At 36.9% G+C, this 20,531-nt stretch overlaps 1 protein-coding gene across 11 annotated transcripts in view; it reads right to left on the minus strand.

Annotated features, from left to right (window-relative positions):
* The window catches only part of EML5 (EMAP like 5), a 176,187-nt gene that overhangs the window by 67,353 nt on the left and 88,303 nt on the right, over positions 1–20,531 (minus strand). For all 11 annotated transcript variants that reach the window (XR_008299587.1, XM_027066369.2, XM_027066368.2 and 8 more), the window contains 4 exons: positions 14,555–14,757; positions 13,833–13,944; positions 12,420–12,547; positions 6,974–7,115 (listed from right to left, as the gene is read on the minus strand). Coding sequence is in view for 10 of the 11 variants with exons in the window: in XM_027066369.2 (XP_026922170.1) it covers positions 6,974–7,115; positions 12,420–12,547; positions 13,833–13,944; positions 14,555–14,757 (585 nt within the window). In the remaining variant the exon portion in view is untranslated. The remainder of the gene's footprint in view (positions 1–6,973; positions 7,116–12,419; positions 12,548–13,832; positions 13,945–14,554; positions 14,758–20,531) is intronic.

A 20,531-nucleotide genomic window follows, 5' to 3' on the forward strand; every position in this document is an offset into this window, starting at 1 on the left:
GAAAGAGCTGCTAATAATTCAGCCATAAAAAAAAAACAAAACGAAATCTTGCCATTTTCAATGACATGGATAGAGCTAGAGAGTATAATGCTAAGTAAAATAAGTTAGTCAGAGAAAGACAAATACCATCTGATTTCACTCATGTGTGGAATTTAAGAAACAGAACAAATGAGAGAAGGGAAATTAAAAGAGAGAGGCAGGGGCACCTGGGTGGCTCAGTCGGTTAAGCGTCCGACTTCGGTTCAGGTCATGATCTCACAGTTTGTGGGTTTGAGCTCCGCATTGGGCTCTGGGCTGACAGCTCAGAGCCTGGAGCCTGCTTAAGATTCTGTGTCTCCCTCTCTCTCTCTGCCCCTCCCCTACTCATGCTCTGTCTCTCTCTCAAAAATAAATAAAACTGTTAAAAAAAAATGATTGTTTCACTATATGCTAATTTGGATGTAAATTTAAAAAAATAAAAAGTTAAATTAAAAAAAAAAACATAGAGGCAAATGAAGAAACAGACTCTTAACTACAGAGAACAAACAGATGGTTCCCAGAATGGAGATGGGTGGAAGATGAGTGACACAGGTGATGGGTATTAAGAGTGCATTTGTTGTGATGTGCACTGGGTGGACACTGTATGTAAGCCCTGAATCACTAAATTGTACACCTGAAACTGATATTACACTGTATGTTAACTGGAGTTTAAATAAAAAAAACTTTTAAAAAGAAAATTAAGAACTAGAATAAGATCTTAAAATTTCCAGAATACTGCAGAGAGAGACAGAAAATATGAAGTGAGCCAAGACATGGAATAATACTACATAATTAAAACATAAAAATCCTCTTAAAAACTCAGGTTTGCACCAATGCTAATATCATCCTCAATGGAGAAAAACAGAGCTTTCCCTCTAAGGTCAGGAACAAGGCAGGGATGTCCACTCTCACCACTGTTGTTCAACATAGCATTGGAAGTCTTAGCCTCAGCAATCAGACAACACAAAGAAATAAAAGGCATTCAAATCAGCCAGGCGGAGGTCAAACTTTCACTCTTCGCAGATGACATGATACTCTATATGGAAAACCTGAAAGATTCCACCAAAAAATGGCTAGAACTGATCCGTGAATTCAGCAAAGTTGCAGGATATAAAATCAACGCACAGAAATCGGTTGCATTCCTATACACCAATAATGAAGCAACAGAAACAGAAATAAAGGAATCGATCCCATTTACCATTGCACCAAAAACCATAAAATACCTAGGAATAAATCTTACCAAAGAGGTGAAAGATCTATACACTGAAAACAATAGAAAGCTCATGAAAGAAATTGAAGAAGACACACAAAAAAATGGAAAAATATTCCATGCTCCTGGATAGGAAGAACAAATACTGTTAAAATGTCAATAGTACCCAAAGCAATCTACATATTCAGTGCAATCCCTATCAAAATAACACCAGCATTCTTCACAGAGCTAGAACAAACAATCCTAAAATTTGTATGGAACCAGAAAAGACTCTGAATAGCCAAAGCAATCTTTGAAAAGAAAACCAAAGCTGGAGGCATCACAATCCCGGACTTCAAGCTGTATTACAAAGCTGTCATCATCAAGACAGTATGGTACCGGCATAAAAACAGATACTCAGATCAATGGAACAGAATAGAGAACCCAGAAATGGACCCACAAACATATGGCCAACTAATCTTTGACAAAGCAGAAAAGAATATCCAATGGAATAAAGACAGTTTCTTCAGCAAGTGGTGGTGGGAAAACTGGACAGTGACATGCAGAAGAATGAACCTGGACCACTTTCTTACACCATACACAAAAATAAACTCAAAATGGATCAAAGACCGAAGTGTAAGACAGGAAGCCATCAAAATCCTCGAGGAGAAAGCAGGCAAAAACCTCTTTGACCTCGGCTGCTGCAACTTCTTACTCAACACATCTCCAGAGGCAAGGGAAACCAAAGCAAATGAACTGTTGGGACCAAATCAAAATGAAAAGCTTCTGTACAGCGAAAGAAACAATCAGCAAAACTAAAAGGCAACCGACAGAATGGGAGACGGTATTTGCAAACGACATATCAGATAAAGGGTTAGTATCCAAAATCTATGAAGAACTTATGAAACTCAACACCCAAAAAACAAATAATCCAATGAAGAAATGGGCAAAAGACATGAACAGACACTTCTCCAAAGAAGACATCCAGATGGCCAACTGACACATGAGAAAATGCTCAACATCACTCATCATCAGGGAAATACAAATCAAAACCACAATGAGATACCACCTCACACCTGTCAGAATGGCTAACATTAACAACTGAGACAACAATAGATGTTGGCAAGGATGTAGAGAAAGATGGATCTCTTTTGCACTGCTGGTGGGAATGCAAACTGGTGCATCCACTCTGGAAAACAGTATGGTGTTCCTCAAAAAATTAAAAATAGAACTACCCTACAACCTAGCAATTGTACTACTAGGTGTTTATCCAAGGGATACAGATATGCTGTTTCGAAGGGACACATGCACCCCAATGTTTAGAGCAGTACTATTGACAATAGCCAAAGTATGGAAAGAGCCCAAATGTCCATCGATGGATGAATGGATAAAGAAGATATGTATACACACAAACATACACACACACACACGCACGCACGCAATGGAGTATCACTCGGCAATCAAAAAGAATGAAATCTTGCCATTTGCAACTACGTGAATGGAACTAGAGGGTATTATGCTAAGTGAAATTAGTCAGTTGGAGAAAGACAAATATCATATGACTTCATTCATATGAGGACTTTAAGATACAATACAGATGAACATAAGGGAAGGGAGGCAAAAATAATATAAAAACAGGGAGGGGGACAAAACATAAGACTCTTAAATAGAGAGAACAAACAGAGGGTTACCAGAAAGATTGTGGGAGAGGGGATGGGCTAAACGGGTAAGGGGCATTAAGGAATCTACTCCTGAAATCACTGTTGCACCATATGCTAACTTGGATGTAAATTAAAAAATAAATTATTAATAAAAAATAAATAAAATAAAGTAAAAACATTTCTTCCTCAAAAAAAAAATTCAGGTTTGCAAAAAACAGCTAGCAAACAACAAAATGGCAATAAACACATGCCTATCAATAATTACTTTAAATGAAAGTGTATTAAATGCTTCAATCAAAAGACAGAGTAGCTGAAAGAATAAAAATATAAGACCCATCTATCTATTGCCTACAAGAGACACACTGTAGAAGTAAGGTCACACACAAAGTGCAGGAATGAATAAAGATATTCTATGTAAATGGAAACCAAAAGAAGCTGGGCAGCTACACTTTTGTCAGACAAAATTGACTTTAACACAAAGGCTATAATAAGAGACAAAGAAAAGAAGGTCAATACATAAGGATAAAGGAGTCAATGCAGGAGGATGTAACGTTTGTTAATATTTATGCACTCAACAGAAGAGCACCTAAATACATAAAGCACATGTTAGCAGGCCTAAAGGAAGAAGTAGACAGCAATACAATAATAGTAGGGGACTTTAATACCTTACTCACATCAATGGATAGATCATCTAGACAGAAAATTATTAAGGAAACATTGCCCTTTTTTTTAAATTTTTTTTCAACGTTTTTTATTTATTTTTGGGACAGAGAGAGACAGAGCATGAACGGGGGAGGGGCAGAGAGAGAGAGAGGGAGACACAGAATCGGAAACAGGCTCCAGGCTCTGAGCCATCAGCCCAGAGCCCGACGCGGGGCTCGAACTCACGGACCGTGAGATCGTGACCTGGCTGAAGTCGGACGCTTAACCGACTGCGCCACCCAGGTGCCCCAGGAAACATTGCCCTTAAATGGCATGTCACACCAGACGGACTTAACAGATATTTACAGAATATTCCATCCAAAAGCAAGAGAATACACATTCTTCTTGACTGCACGTGGAACATTTTCCAAGACAGATCATATGTTAGGCCACAAAACAAGTATTAATAAATCTAGACTAAAATCATATCAAGCATCTATTCCAACTACAACAGTATGGAACTAGAAACTAATTACATGAAAAAAATGGAAAATTCACAAATACACGGAGATTAAACAGCATGCTACTGAACAACCAATGGGTCAAAGAACTCGAAAGAGAAATCAAATAATACCTCGAGACAAACAAAAATGGAAATGTAACATCCCAAAATTTATGAGATACAACAAAAACAGTTCTAAGAGGGAAGTTCACAGTGATAAACGCTTACCTGAAGAAATAAAATCTCAAATAAACAACCTAACTTTACACCTCAAGGAACTAGAGGAAAAAACAACTGAAGTCCACAGTTAATAGAAGGAAGCAAATAACAAAGATTAGAACAGAAATACATCAAACAGAGACTAAAGTAATAAAAGGAAAAATTAATGAAACTAAGAACTGGTTCTTTGAAAAGACAAATAAAATTGACAAACCTTTAGCTACACTAAGAGAGGATACAAATAAGTAAAATCAGAAATGAAAGAGATGTTACAAATGATACCACAGAAACACAAAAGATCATAAGAGACTACTATGAACAATTATATGCCAACAAATTGGACAACCTAGAAGAAATGGATAAATTCCTAAAAACGTAAAACCTACCAAGACTGAATTATGATGAAACAGAAAATGTAACTAACATCAACTATATGTCAATTAAAAAAATCAGTTTGCTTTTTAAGAATTGCAATGTCAGTGATAAAATACTGTTGCTACTGGAACAGACCACTCCCACCATCTTATACTTGGAATTCTACTGGTTCAGACAAAGCAAACTGAAGGAATTGCCAACAAGTCTTTATTAAAGAAACTCTAAGACTACATTTTAGAAGAAAATGATAGAAGAAAAAATGTCTGAGATACAAGAAGAAAATGTGAAGAAGTGAATAAGCATAGATAAGCCAAAGTAAACACTGACTGCATTAAACAATAATGTCCAATTGAAGAGGGATTAAAAAAACCAAATTCTCAAAAATTAAAAATAGAACTACCATATGATGCAGCAAGTCCACCCAGCAAGTCCTGGGTACTTATCTGAAGAAAATGAAAACACTAACTCAAAAAGACATATGCACCCCCATGTTCACTGCAGCATTATTTACAATAATCAAGATACAGAAACAACCTAAGTGCCTGACAGATAAATGGGTAAAGAAAATGGTGTGTAAATACACATACACAATGGAATACTATTCAGCCATAAAAATGAATGACATCTTGCCAAACACTATACCATCTCATTGATATGTGGAATCTAAAGAAACAAAAACAGGGGCGCCTGAGTGGCTCAGTCGGTTAAGCATCTGACTTCACCTCAGGTCATGATCTCACGTTCCATGAGTTCGAGCCCTGCGTCGGGCTCTGGGCTGATGGCTCAGAGCCTGGAGCCTGCTTCTGGTTCTGTGTCTCCCTCTCTCTCTGCCCCTCCCCCATTCATGCTCTGTTTCTCTCTGTCTCAAAATAAATAAGCGTTAAAAATAATAAATAAATTTAAAAACATTAAACAAAACAACAAACTCGTAGATACAAAAAAAACATTGGTGGGTGCCAGTGGCAGGTGGGCAAAGTAGGTGACAGGGTTAAAAGGTACAAACTTCCAGTTATAAAATCAGTAAGTCATGGGCATACATGGTGACTATGATTAATAATCACTATATTAATAATAATCATAATTAATACTATATTGCATATTTGAAAGTTGTTAAAAGAGTAGATCTTAAAAGTTTTCATCATAAAAAGAAAACATTTTGTAACTATGTATGGTGATGGATGTTAACTAGATTTATCGTAGTGATTATTTCACAATATACACAAATATTGGATCATTATGTTGTACACCTGAAACTAATATGCTATGTGTCAATTATACCTCGATAAAAAAAAGAAAGAAAATCTGAGGTCTATTAAACGTATGTTCCAAATTTGATTGGCTTCCTATGGCCTTGTGAAGAAGAGTATTTGATACTGTGATTTCCTGTGTACACAGAGGTGTGACTATGGTTTTGTGATCTTACTGTAACCCTTCATGTAGAAAGTTCAGTATAGAAATGCTGATATAACATTTGGTAATCTCTAGATCTCAGGGGGAAAAAAACAACTAAAGAATGAAAATGCTGGCCATCAATAACTCAAAAAAAAAAGAAGAAGAGACGGTGACAGGAGTTCAATTATTCTAGAGACAGTGATTAGTTTCAGATTTTTAGTTAAGTACAAATGTTGAATACAGTAACCCTAGAAGAACAGACTCTTTTAATAGAAGAAAAAAATAAATTAACTGACTGAATTACAAATTCATGTTACCTAACTTTAACTTGGCCCTTATTATGGTCTGACAATCCTTTCATCTGCTGTTTCTATCACATTTCTTACATTCCCAATTCCCAACCTTTTCAACCAGAGTTCCTCCTTCAATACCTCCATATTCTAAAATAACATTCCCTACCACCTCACTAAGAAATGTGAAGCTATCTGTACATCCTCATTTGCCCTAGGTTAATAATATCAGTCTTAATGCAATAACTGAGCCCTTTATCTCTCTATACTGACAGGCTAGCTTCATTTGCCTCCTACAAAATGTGCTTAGTTTTGTTTCACCCTAAAATATTCTCCCCTCAATTCTGCTACTCCTTTATAAATTAAGGCCTTCTTTCTTCATTTTTGATTCTGAATTACATATATTCTATAGTCATAAAGGGTAGATAACTTGTTTTCTTCCTGTATTTTTAATTCCAACATGACACTGCAAACAGGTTCAGGATAGGTATGCTCACGGAGGTCTCACAAAGCAAAGACTGGGTATAATTCTTTATATAGCATCATGAGCAAGTGCACACAGAATAAATATGTAAAGCCTTTTTTATACACCTACTGTAGCTTTCTTAGATTTGTGAAGAGTTAGAAAATTGTGACTAAATGTGACTAACATGTTAATCTGTGCTCAAGTCTGAGAGCCTCTTACCCTTTTTCAGTTTCCGGACAGCCAACATACAATGACTAGGAGACAGATCCCATATTCTTAAGGTTTTATCATCACTGACAGTAGCACAGATGGGCAGATAGGGATGTGTAGCCAAACCCCACACCTCTCCTTCCATGTGTCCCTACAAAGAGAACATAGGTAAGATAAATTTAACCTAAATCTATGTGTTTTTAAAAGAAAACTAAAGACAACACCTGATAATATACGATAGGATAACGAATAATGGATTAATCTAAAACTTTCTCTTTGGAATATACCTTAAAATACCTCAGTAACAACTTTATCTTCACAATTACACTACAATCAGTTACTATTTAAACTAGTTTAAAATCCTAAAATATTCACTGAGTGAGGAGAATAGGAACTGGCTGCCTTGGAATGTTAATAACTGCCACAGAGGAGGAAGTTCCTGCATGTGAGAACAAGGAGTGCTGCAGACCTGCTCCCCAGTGAAACTGGTGAAATTAATAATAATAAAAAATTAAGGTCTCCGGAAATGGTTCCAAGGGAATATGACAAATGAAGAAACATTTACTCAAGAAAGTCTGCTAATATTTGGTAAGAACAACGAGAGTTTTGCAGTATTTGAACCAAGACCCACTCCTTTCCTCCCCATCTCCAACTCACTGACCTGAAAACTCCACACCAGACTGATGTAAACAACACAGGGTATGGGTGCTCTCTCTCCTTTCCCTACTCTAATGAGCTATCTTCCCAGAAGGGGCAGGTGACTGCATTTCTTATCCTGCCCTCAATGCCTGCTAAAGCTGAAACCTTGATGAGTGCTGGACACAGGTGGGAACTCCCTTCTGCCATCCCTATTCTGAGATGGAGGTTCTACACTGCGGGTCATGCCACTAAGAATACTGGGGCTTCAGTTCAACCCAAGAAGACTTGAGGCTACTGCTCCCTACTACCCCTTCCCCAAAACGGAGCACTCAGTTTCTAAAGCAAGGGACACTCAGAAAAGAGTCATCACTATCCAAACACTCAACTTCAGAGCCTTGGATCAGACAGTGTACCTGGAAGAAAAAGCAAGCCATAAAATAGCTCCTAATGTCTTCTCAAAGGAAATGACTTCATTTGCTTCACAGTGTAGAAAAGTTCAAGTCTAAAGGTGCTCTCGAAAACAATGAAGGTTGTGATGAAAGGCAAATGGGAGCTGACTGGTACTCCTTAAACATACAGGCTACTCTGAAGACTAGTGAGTTTGCTCAACAGAACCAGGGCAATCTCAGAGACTGCTGGGAGGATACTGCTTCAAGTCAAAATCTCAAACATTAACCTACGAAAGGGGTGTCCCCTTTAAGGAGGCTGAGCAATTTGTGCTCTAGGGAAAGTGTTGAAGACAGTAGCAATTTAGTCAGCATCAGTCAGCAATTGAATGGAGTTCAGCGGCTGGGTGTAGTCAGGGAAAAAGACTATCAAAGAGGAGAGAAGACTTCCCAAATCATTTTATGGAGCCAAAATGGCCCTGATACCAAAATCAGACATCACTAGGAAACTATAGACCCATGATCCCTTATACATAGTATGTGGATGCTAAAATCCTCAACTAAGTACTAACAAACTGATTCCAACATATACAAAAAGAATTCTACACCATAACTAAGTGGGGTTTATCTCAGGAATGCAAGGTTGGTTTAAACGATGAAAACCAATTAATATAATACACCATATCAATAGAATAAAAAACAAAACCACATGATCTCTCAATAGACAAAGAAAAAGCCTTTGACAAATGCTTTTGACAAATGACACAATCTTTCATGATAAAAACTTGCATCAAACTAGGAACAGAAGTGTCATTCGTCAATCTGATAAAGGGCATCTATGAAAAATCCAGTTAATACTAAATGGTACAGATTGAATACTTCCTCTGTCTGTTCTACTTCTAATCTACATTGTACTGAAGATTCCAGCCAGGATATTTAGCCACGAAAAAGAAATAACAGGCATCCCAATTGGAAGGGGAACAGTAAAACTACATTTGCAATTCACATGATCTTATATATAAAAAATCCTAAAAATCCACTAAAAAACTATTAGAATAAATGAGGTCCATTATACTATGAGACTTGTATACTAAAAACTATAAACCTGTTGAAAAAAGTTAAAGATGATCTAACTGAATGGAAAGATCCCATGCTCATGGATACAATTTAATATTGTTAAGAGGTGCTATTCCTCAAACTGACCCATAGAATGCTGCTACAAACACTGCTGTACATGTTTTTTTTTTTCTGTGTTCTTCTGAATGCCCGGTTATGTACATATATCTCCACACTTTTTTTTTTTAATTCCACTGTAGATAACATACAATGTTAGTTTCAGGTGTACAATGTAGGGGTTCATTAGTTCCATATATTATTCAGTGCTCATCAAGATTAAGTGTACTCTGAATCCCCATCACCTATTTCACCCATCCCTCACCCCACCTTCTCTCTGGTAACCGTCAGTTTGTTCTCTACAGTTAAGAGTCTGGTTTTTTGGTCTCTTTTTTTTTCCCTTTGCTCATTTGTTTTGTTTCTTAAATTCCACACAAGTGAAATCAGATGGTATTTGTCTTTCTCTGACCGGTTTATTTTCCTTAGTATCATACTCTCTAGCTTTATCCATGTTGCCATCTTGCAAATGGCAAGATTTCATTCTTTTTATGGCTGAATAATATATTCAAAATAATATTCCATTTTATACACACACACACACCCGTCTTTTTTATTCATTCAGCAGTTGATGGGACACTTGAGCTGCTTCCATAGTTTGGCTATTATAAATAATGTTGCAAAAAAGATAGGGTGCATGTATCCTTTCAAATAGTGTTTTTGTATTTTTGGGTAAATACCCTGTAGTGTGACTATTGGATCACAGGGTAGTCCTATTTTTCATGTTTTGAGGAAACTCCATGCTATTTTCCGGAGTGGCTGCACCAGTTTGCATTCCCACCAACAGTGCAGGAGTACCCTTTCTCTCCACGACCTTGTCAATACTTGTCATTTCTTGAGTTTTTGATTTTAGCCATTCTGACAAGTATGAGGTGATATCTCACTGTGGTTTTGATTTGCATTTCCCTGTATATCTCCACACTTTTTCCCCCCACACTTTTAATTATTATAAGTTTTATCTTATTTCCCGCATGGAGTTTCTCAAAAATTTCTGCACTCTTTTTGAGTATTGTTTCTTCTAGATGATTTTTTAAAAATCTTTCCAGAATTTTTGAAAACTATCATTTGGATTTGGTTTATGATCATACTGAATTCATAAGTTATTTAGATGTTTTATGTCTTTAGTAAAACTTTATGGCTTTCTTAACACTGATCTTCCATAGTTTTAGCTATATTTATTCCTGGCTATTGTATAGTTTTCTTTGTGAGTATTATTTCTATGTCATATTTTTCTAATTGGTTATTGCTGATATATAGAAATACTATTGGCTTTTAGATGTTGATTTTGAATCTCACTTTACCAGACTCCTTAATTCTAGTAATTTTTCAGTTTATTCTCTTGAATATGCAAAGTATAGGGTTAAAATATCTGCAAATACTGACAGTGTTCTCCACTTATTTCCAACACTTAGACCTATATTGCTTTGTTTTTCTAGATTGGCTAAGACCTCACACACAATGCTAGACAATAATGGTGAGATCCGACATCCTTGTTTTGTTTCTGATGTTTAGGAGACAGCAGACATCTGAAATCTTAAGCTCTATAATAAATAGGAAAAATAACAGGATGTCATTTATCACTTCAAAATCTTTTCTTACAATTATAAAATTGTCTGTGTTTTTGAAAGTTCTGTCTGTGGATTCACCTGTAAAAGTGTACTTGTGTTAGTATTTTCCAAGAGATCATAAAAATGTTAAATACCATGACTCTACCATCTTTCTACTTCAGAGGAATATTATGTGGGGCACCTGGGTGGCTCAGTCAGTCGAGTGTCCAACTCTTGATTTCGGCTTAGGTCATTATCTCACAGTTTGTGACACTGAGCTCCTTGTTGGGCTCTGTGCTGACAGCGTGGAGCCTGCTTGGGATTCTCTCTATCCTCCCTTGCCCTGCCCCCATTCGCTCTCTTTCTCTTAAATAAACTTAAAAAAAATTTTTTAAAGGAATATTATGTAACTGAAGTTAAAGAGTAAGACACCAAATTTTGACAGTAAATTTAATATAAAACGTTTTGTTTTATATGTATTATTTGTATATATTTGTATACAATATATACAAATATATATATTTGTACATATTTGTACATTTGTAAATATGTATATTTATTTGCTTACAAATTCTCCTTGGTACATCAGGATATTACATTAACATTAAAGCATGTGCAGTGCTCTCCTCTAAGTGTGCTCTTTGATGTTTTAACAAAAGTGAGGTGGGGGGGAGTGGGGTTGGAGAAAAAAATAAGTCTGTAATAAGAAAGAACGTAATTCTTTTTCAGAATAAAAGGCAAACTTAAAATTGGTCCTACCATATAGAGCTGGAGGACAATTTTTCATTAGGTAGATCCTACCTCACTTACTGTGTTTTAAAGTATTTATTGCTCTCCATACTTTTCAGAAAGATATAATATATATAGGAAATGTATACCTAAAAAATTAATACAGCATTCTTTTTTTTTTTTTAAAGGCAAAGCTGGTTTTTTTTTAAGTTTTTTTTTTATGTTTATTTATTTTTGATAGAACACAAGGGGGGCCGCAGAGGAGAGAGAGAAGGAGACACAGAATCTGAAGCAGGCTCCAGGCTCTGAGCAGTCAGCACAGAACCTGACACGGTGTTTGAACCCACAGACCATGAGATCATGACCTGAGCTGAAGTCGGTCGCCCAACTGATGAAGCCACTCAGGCGCCCCAATACAGCATTCTTGATGAAAATGTTAAGGATCAGGTGATCCTGCTCTTTCGTTTTATATTTCTACCACATAAGTGTTGGTATTGCTATTATTTTTGTATTGTTTCATTATTTTAACATTTGTTTTATTAATATTTTCACTGACAAATATTTTCAGCAATAAAATTTTAGTGTACATTTACAATTTTTTTTAATTAGAAACTTAAGGATAAAAATGAAGAGTTTCACAGAAAAACAACCACCTTAGATTCAACAAATGTACTTCAAAGAAATAAAATTGAACATGAAATAAATTGACTTGGTTAAATTAATTACAACTGTTTTTTCTTTTCATTGGTTTCTTGTTTTGTGATAAGAAATTACTTAAAATATTGGCAATTATTCCACAGATAATGTGCATGTTTATTTACTGATATCTACTCATCTAGCTATAATTAAATAAAAATTTTTGGTATACATTATGATATAGTTCCCTAATTTAACGTTATTTTCACTATTGTTAACTTTTGGCTCTTACATATTAATCAACTGCATATAAATGGAAAAAAAGTATATTAATTTTTTTCAAATTACCTGGACCAGAAGTGTTATTGGGCCACTTTTATCCACTTCTAGTATTTCACCATTCTTTGTGCCAACTAAAATATGACCGTGTCCTAATGATATGGCACGTATAGATGGGTTATCTTCCAAGAGAAGACCTGAAATGTTAAGTGGAGATATTCTTCTAGGTATAAAGTCACTAGAATACAAGGATGTACATATTGCAGATGATGCTACTTTGACAATGAAAATCACGTTACAAGGTTGCCTTTTCCTGTATTTTAAGTATGCTAATAAATGCACTGCATTTTCCCAAACCACTCAATTTACTAATCTCAAAAGTACTACCTAGGAGTGCAGGGGTGGCTCAGTCAGTTAAGCGTCTGACTTGATTTCTGCTCACCTCATGGTGTAGTAGTGGTTCATGGGATCGGCCCCCCACAGTGGCTTGGTGCTGAGGGGGTGGAGCCCGTTTGGGATTCTCTCTTGCCCTCTCTCTCTGCCCCTCCCTTGCTACCGCTCTCTCTCAAAATAAATAAGTAAAAAAGTACCACCTATATACAATTATTATCCCAGCTCTCCTACTACTATTCCAATAACCGTTTCCTCTTATATTTGCCCCCTCCTCATTCACATCCTTACTTTCTTAGAGCACCTACAATATTCCAGTCAGTACTTTTAATTCAATTCAAGATTGATGCTTTTCTGTCTACTATGTCCTAGGAAGGCTTCAGAGATATATTTGTAAACATAACAGGGCCAGCTCCTGCCCTCACAGAGCATACAATGCGGAAAACAGGCCTTGTGTGAGGACCATAGTGAAACAGGAGCATAACATAAGGGAATTTTAGTTTTTTTGAGGGGATGGAAGGGAGATGGGAGTGGAAGCAATCATCCTAGAAGAAATAATGTTTGAGATTTGAAAAATGAGTATATTGTCAGATAATTGGAAGGGGCAAGAGGGAAGAGAAGGGCAAATTCTAGGCAAAAGCTCTAGCATATAGAAAGGCCTGGAGGTCACAGAGAATGTGGTGTAATGCCTTAATACACTGAGAGCAAGGGTAAAAGGAAGGGCCTGCAAGGATACACAGGCAAGGTCAACAAAACACGAACATGAAACAAAATGCCAAGCTTGAACACAAATTCCTGACTGATGGTAAATGTGATGCCCATGTGGGCAATTTTCTTTGAAAAATTAAAAATGATAAAATTATCACTAATAATCTTGCATTTGGCTAATACTTTACCATCTGTGTCACAGAAAATAGATTATGAAAGGACAGCAATGATTCTGGCACCCAGTTAAACAGCTTTTCCCATTGAATTCTGATGCCTATCTAGTAAAGATGGAAAAATATATTCCGTGTGCTCCACCTCAGTGGCCATGCATGTTAATGAGCAATTAACCTTTTACTGCTCAAATTAAATTAAATCTCAAATCACCTTTAGATCCTGGTGCCAAAGCAGCTCTTTTTATAGCATAGGTCTTGAGACATCTTTCAAAGGAGTCATCCCAAAGAGCTACTACCCCATCTTTTCCTCCAGTTACAAATCCCTTTGAAAGTAAAAGCTTCAAGTTAATAAAGATCTAAATATTGAAAAAAATAACTTTATGTTGCTAACCTCTAGAGGAAAGAACATTTACAGCTAAAAATTACAGCTTACAAGTTAGCATAAGAATCTATTATGTTTTTTATACATCAACATGAAAACTACAAAAATATTTACAGTAACACTAAACATTCTACTTTTAGGACAGGACTTTAAGAGCAAGGTTTGTAATCTGGAACCATAAGGTAACTCTACCACTTTTAGCAAGATACATATATTCTCTTGGATGCTTCATAATCCCATCCTTCAAAAAGAGAGGATAAGAACAGTAGTTACCTCACAGGATATGGTGATAATAAAGCACTTAAGCCATTGTTGACACACAGGAAGAGATTAAGAAGTATTGAGTTAAAACTGTTTTTTAATAGCAGACCTATTTCACTCTGTGTTCAGAAGTTTGAAAGAGGAATAAAAGAAGGTAGAAAGGCTCTAGTTTACAGATTATTACTGGGTGGCTCAGCTCCGCAGAAAGGCAATACTCCTTTACTTGTGAAAATGCTCTACAATCCATGATCAAATTATGTTTAATGTAAAAATATCTTCAGGATACTTACTTTTTCCAATGCATGCATACTAAACACTGGCCCATCATGAGCTTTAACTGTTTTTACAAGAAAGACATCTCTCCAGATACACACGTCGCCTGTGGATGTTCCAGAAAAAGCCATCTCTTCAGTCCATCCATATACTGCACACATCATCGTGTCATTTTTCCCCAGTGTGCCCACGTAGCCTTTTCTTCCAATCAATCCTCCCCCTGGTTCATAAAAAAATATCACAGAAGTACCACTTTTAAAATGTATAAAATGATAAAATTTCTTTCCTACCGTAAATGTTTAAATAGAGACTTAAAAAGAAAAATATAAGTCTCTCAATCAGCAACTTGCCTGGCTGAGACAGCCACACCCACAGCACCTTTTAGGCCATAGTTTTTTGGATAAAAACATATATGCTAAGTTGGCTTTAATCAGTCCTTAGCACTTTTGGTTGGTTTTCAAAATTTTTTATTATGACATATTTAAGAAAACAAGAGAGTACCAAAAAACCTCAATACAATGAATGTATGTATATCCCCTAACAACCTACATAAAATTGTAAAAACAACGAAAACATGATGCCAATCCCATCTCCCTTTTTCACCCCTTACTATTGTGAAAGTGATGTTGACTATTCTCATGCATTCCTTTAAATTGAGTGGTTTGGGAAAATGCAGTACATTTATTAGCATACTTAAAATACAGGAAAAAGCAACCTTGTAATGTTTATTTTTACTACTTATTTATAAATTCTTAGGCAATGTTAGATTATCCATATTTTAAGATTTTCTATAATACCATCCTGTATATACCATGAACAACAGTGGTTTGTCCTGAACAACAGTGGTTTGACCTGCGTACAAGTCTATTTTTACACAATACTTTTCAATACAGTCCAATAAATGGATTTTCTCTTACGATTTTCTTTCTTTACAATGTTTATTAAAAAAATTTTTTTAATGTTTATTTATTTTTGAGAGAGAGACAGACAGACAGAACATGAGAGGGGGAGGGGCAGAGAGTGAGGGAGACACAGAATCCGAAACGGGCTCTAGGACCTGAGCTGTCAGCACAGAGCCCGACACGGGGCTCGAACTCACAAACCACAAGATCATGACCTGAGCCTAAGTTGGATGCTTTAACTGATTCAGTCACCCGGGCACCCCAAAACGTTTACTTTTGAAAGTGAGAGTGTATGTGCACACATGTGGGGTAGGGGCAGAGAGAGAAGGAGAGAGAATCCAAAGCAGGCTCAGCACAGAGCCTGACATGGGGCTCGATGTCATGCACTGAGAGATCATGACCTGAGCCAAAATCAAGAGTCAGATACTTAACCAACTGAGCCACCCAGGGGCATGCGTTATGATTTTCTTAACATTTTCTTTGCTCCAATTCACTTTGTTGTAAAATTATACTACATAATATACTTTATAAAATATGTGTTAATTGATGGTTTATGTCACTGGTAAAGCTTTGGGTCAATAGTAGGCTATTAGAAGTATTTGGGGAGTCAAATATTATATGCAGGGTCAGCACCCTAACCTCCCATGCTATTCAAGGGTCAACTATATTCCTTTGCAACTTGCTTTTATCACCAACAATCTGTACTGGAGTTTTATATATGTTGATTTGTACATCTAGAAAATGCATTTTTGTAACCCTGTAAGCATTCCATTATATGAACATAACCGTCCATCCATTTTCCTATTAATGGGCACTTGAGTTGCTTCCAAGCCTTTGCTATTGAAAACAACACTGCTTTAAACATTCTTGTAAAGGCCTCTTCTATGCAAGTACAAGAGATTCTCTAGGAATGCCCAGGAATGACCACAGGGTATTCACAAAAGGGAAAGCATATAAATGAGAGGTATCATCTGTTGCCAAACTATTTTACAAAGTTGAGGCACTACTTTACACTCCCATTAATAGTGAAAGGAGTTCTTGTTGCTTCCCACCTTTCAGGAATATTTGGTATTGTTAGACTGGGGGATATGAAATACCAACTGAATTTTACTATGGTTTTAATGTGCATTTCTCTGATTATTTTTTTATATTTTCCTATTTTTATTGGCCATTCGTTACCTATTGATATCTTTTGCCCAATTTTTTTCCCAATTGAACTTATTCATTCATTCAGGAAATATATATGCCAGGCACTATTCAAGGCACTGGGGGTAAAGTTATGAACAAAAGAGACAACAAAACTCCCTGTTCTCATGGAGTTTCCTGGTGAGACAGTCAATAAATATAACAAATAAGCAAAATGTGCAGTATGTTAACAGATGATGATGGGTGCTATGTAGAAAATGTGAGCATAAATGGGAGATAAGAAATGGGAGAGGCCCGTTTTAAGTAGGGTGGTTAAGAAAGGCCTCACTGGGAAGGTAGAAGTTAAATGAAGGAGGTAGCAAGAGCAAGCCATGCAAGAAGAGGGTTTAAGGCAGAGGGATCACCAAGGGCCCAATGCAGGAATGTGACAAGAACCTTCAAGGAACAGCTATAGAGGTCAGTATGGTGTCGCAAAGAAAATAAGGGAGGAAGTAATGGGAGATGGAGTCATAGAGGTCAAAGGCAGCATTACAGGCCATTGTAAGGATTTACATTTTACTCTACATGAGATGGGAAATGGTTAGTGGAATGAAATCTGGCATATCATGTATTAATAGGTTCATTCTGATTTCTGGGTTGAGAGTAAATCAGAGAACAGCAAGGAAGAAAGGAGTCAGAGGTCTATTTCAATCATCTGGGCAAATGATAAAGGTGGCATGGACCAGGGTGGTTGGATGGAAGATGATGAAAAGTGGTCATATTCCATATGGGGTGCCTGGGTGGCTCAGTCAGTTAAGTGTCCGACCTCGACTCAGGTCACGATCTCACGATTCAAGAGTTTCAGCCCCTCATCCGGCTCTGTGCTGACAGCTCGGATCCTGGAGCCTGGAGATTCTGTGTCTCCCTCTCTCTCTCTCTGCCCTTCCCCCTGGCCCATGCTCGGTCTCTCTCTCTCTCTCTCTCTCTCAAAAATAAATAAACATTAAAAACAATTTTTAAAGATAATAAAAAATAATTTTTTAAAAAGTGGGCATATTCCAAATGTATTCAGAAGACTGACTTTTCTTAACACGGCAGTCAGAGTTGTTAGTGAACTTGTAAGAATAACTAAGTGGACTCATGAGGGGGAAAAATAGGTCAGAATTCCCTCAAGGGAAAGAAGAAGATAAATTGCAAAGTAAACATTTAAACAATGGTCTAAAGGTGTTAAAGTACATAGATAAGAAGAGAAATTGATTAGCAACTCAAGGGTCGAGTTGAAGGAAGGTTTTTGTTTGGTTTTATTTATTTAAGATAGAAAAATAACCCCACATTTGTATGCCGAAGAGAAAGAGAAAGAGGGAAAAGTGAGGATGCAGGAGAGAAAGGGAAGAAGGGCTGCAGTGATGTCCTTGAGTGGGCGAGAAGAGAAAGGATCTAGTATACAAGGGAAGGGACTGGCTTTCAGGAGAGCACAGACTGTCATCTGGAGCAGGAGAGGCAAACTACAGGCTGTGGGAGAAACCCTGTCACCACCTGTTTTTGTACAGAGCCCACTGGAACAGGTTAGCACTGGGAGCTACACAGGCCATGCTTATTTCCTTCTCTGCTCCCAGAAACTGTCTCCCCAACTTCTGGCTGCCAACTAGTAGTTTCCCAAGGTCTAAGCTTGTTACCATTGACAAGTTGAGGACTCTGCTAATGGCAACTGCTGAGCACGCAGCAGTGGAATTCCGTCTAGGAGCTGCCTCAACTCTGGCTAGCTCCTCAAGGTGAGAAGGTAGGGCTCTCCAGAAGGAGAACACACTAGGACCTATGTGTCACTGGGGAGGAGTAAGACTGACCATGGTTCCCCCAGCCCAAACTGCCAGGCCCTTTCACTACAGCAAGTTGATCTTGGAGAGAATATCTCCAGTTAATGGCAACTGGGTATAAAACAGGGTAGGAGTTTTCACTCTTGTTCTGTTAAGTACTTACATAATATTCTTGATTTTGTCCCTGGGCCTAGAAAGTCTAAAATATTTGCTATTTCTCCATTTACAGAAATAGTCTGCCACTCCTGGTTTAGATAATAATCAACTGGGTTTTCTGACAGGCACAGCATAACATATTCCTATTGTACCAGGTCATCATTGCACTCAAAAAACTCTTGGTGGCTCCCTGCCCCTACCAACCATGAAACAGAGCTCAAATTCCTTCGAGGACAGATTAATAATTCATAAGTTGAAATTCTCAAAGCCTAGATCTGAGACAGGAGGTCAGAGCTCCCTTTTAGACTCAGGCCTACGCCACGACTACTTAATTTACATAAAGCTATGCATTTAGAGGATTAGCACTTACTCCAATGAATAAAGTGGTTACTTATTTCTCACTTGGCTAGTGAACTCCATGGATCAGAACCCCAAAAGTGAGGAAGGCTGGAAGGCACATCAAAGTTTTAACATTTACCCATATGGTTCAGTTTCAGGTCTACTATATGACTAATGAAACTTAAGGAAAAAGGTATTCAATTGTAAATCTCTTCATTCCAAAACTATTTACTTTAAGTCTTTTTTTTTTAATTTTTTTTTAATGTTTATTTATTTCTGAGACAGAGACAGAGCATGAGTGGGGAAGGGGTAAAGAAAGGGGGACACAGAATCTGAAGCAGGTTCCAGGCTCTGAGCTATCAGCACAGAGCCCGACGCAGGGCTCGAACTCACAGACTGCGAGATCATGCCCTGAGCCGAAGCCGGATGCTCAACCGACTGAGCCACCCAGGCGCCCCTTTAAGTCTCTTATTTCAAAGAAATTTACAAAGGTTTTTGGTTTTTTCCAAGACAGAAATAATAAGTACTACTTGTTTGGTATTTGCAATTCCAAATAAATAAGATACTCTAAAATTTTGTTTAAATATATAGGAATGAAAATGTGAAAATACTTCTTTTTACTATGTAAATGTATATACACTATGATCTGAGGAGTTTCTGATAAAGTAGAAAATCCAAGTCTGAAAACCAATTCACGTTCTATGTAGTTTACAATTTGAAAGTAACCTGAACTTGGGAAATGTCCTCACTAAGACTGTTCTTTTCTTAGATAGGTTTTATTTCTATTATTCATGTATTTTATCTGTAAGGTTTAAGTGGGCTGAGACTTAGATATCAAACTGGTGGAATTTATAAGTATACTACTTATACTACTAGTTTATTTAGAAAGGAGACATTTTTTATTTTAAAATGCAAACTTATTTCACAGCTGCTAATCTACAGTTACAAATGACTCAAGCAATACGATTTTCTGCTTCTGTATCATTTTATAGCATATAAAGAATTTTTACAAAATTTTTCATTTTCAGTTTATACTAAAAAATATGTGTTTAGCAGAAGAAAGGAGTTTGGACATCACTTGATTCATCTCATAAGTTAAACCCTTTTGAAAATATGAATACTACATCAATGTAGTCAATAAATACAATAAAAACAATCTTCTATTTGTTTATAATATATCAAGACAATTGTGAATCACTTAAAAAAACATTTTGGATAATTTTAGATTCTCATAAAAGATTCAAGGGTAACAGAATTCTTGAGTTTAACATCTTACATACTATAGACTATTTGTCAAAACTAAGAAACCAACATGTTTAATGCATTCCTATTAACTGAACTCCAGACCTCATTCAGATTTCACCTGTTTATCCACTAATATCTCCTTTCTGTTCCAGGGTCCAATCTCAGATACTGCATTGTACTTAGCTAAATCACTTTTAAAAGTAATAATTTCTTGGGGCGCCTGGGTGGCGCAGTCGGTTAAGCGTCTGACTTCAGCCAGGTCACGATCTCGCGGTCCGTGAGTTCGAGCCCCGCGTGGGGCTCTGGGCTGATGGCTCAGAGCCTGGAGCCTGTTTCCGATTCTGTGTCTCCCTCTCTCTCTGCCCCTCCCCCGTTCATGCTCTGTCTCTCTCTGTCCCAAAAAAAAAAAAAAA

This window comes from Acinonyx jubatus, chromosome B3 (genome assembly GCF_027475565.1).
Source record: "Acinonyx jubatus isolate Ajub_Pintada_27869175 chromosome B3, VMU_Ajub_asm_v1.0, whole genome shotgun sequence".
In the NCBI taxonomy this organism is placed as follows: Eukaryota; Metazoa; Chordata; class Mammalia; order Carnivora; family Felidae; genus Acinonyx; species Acinonyx jubatus.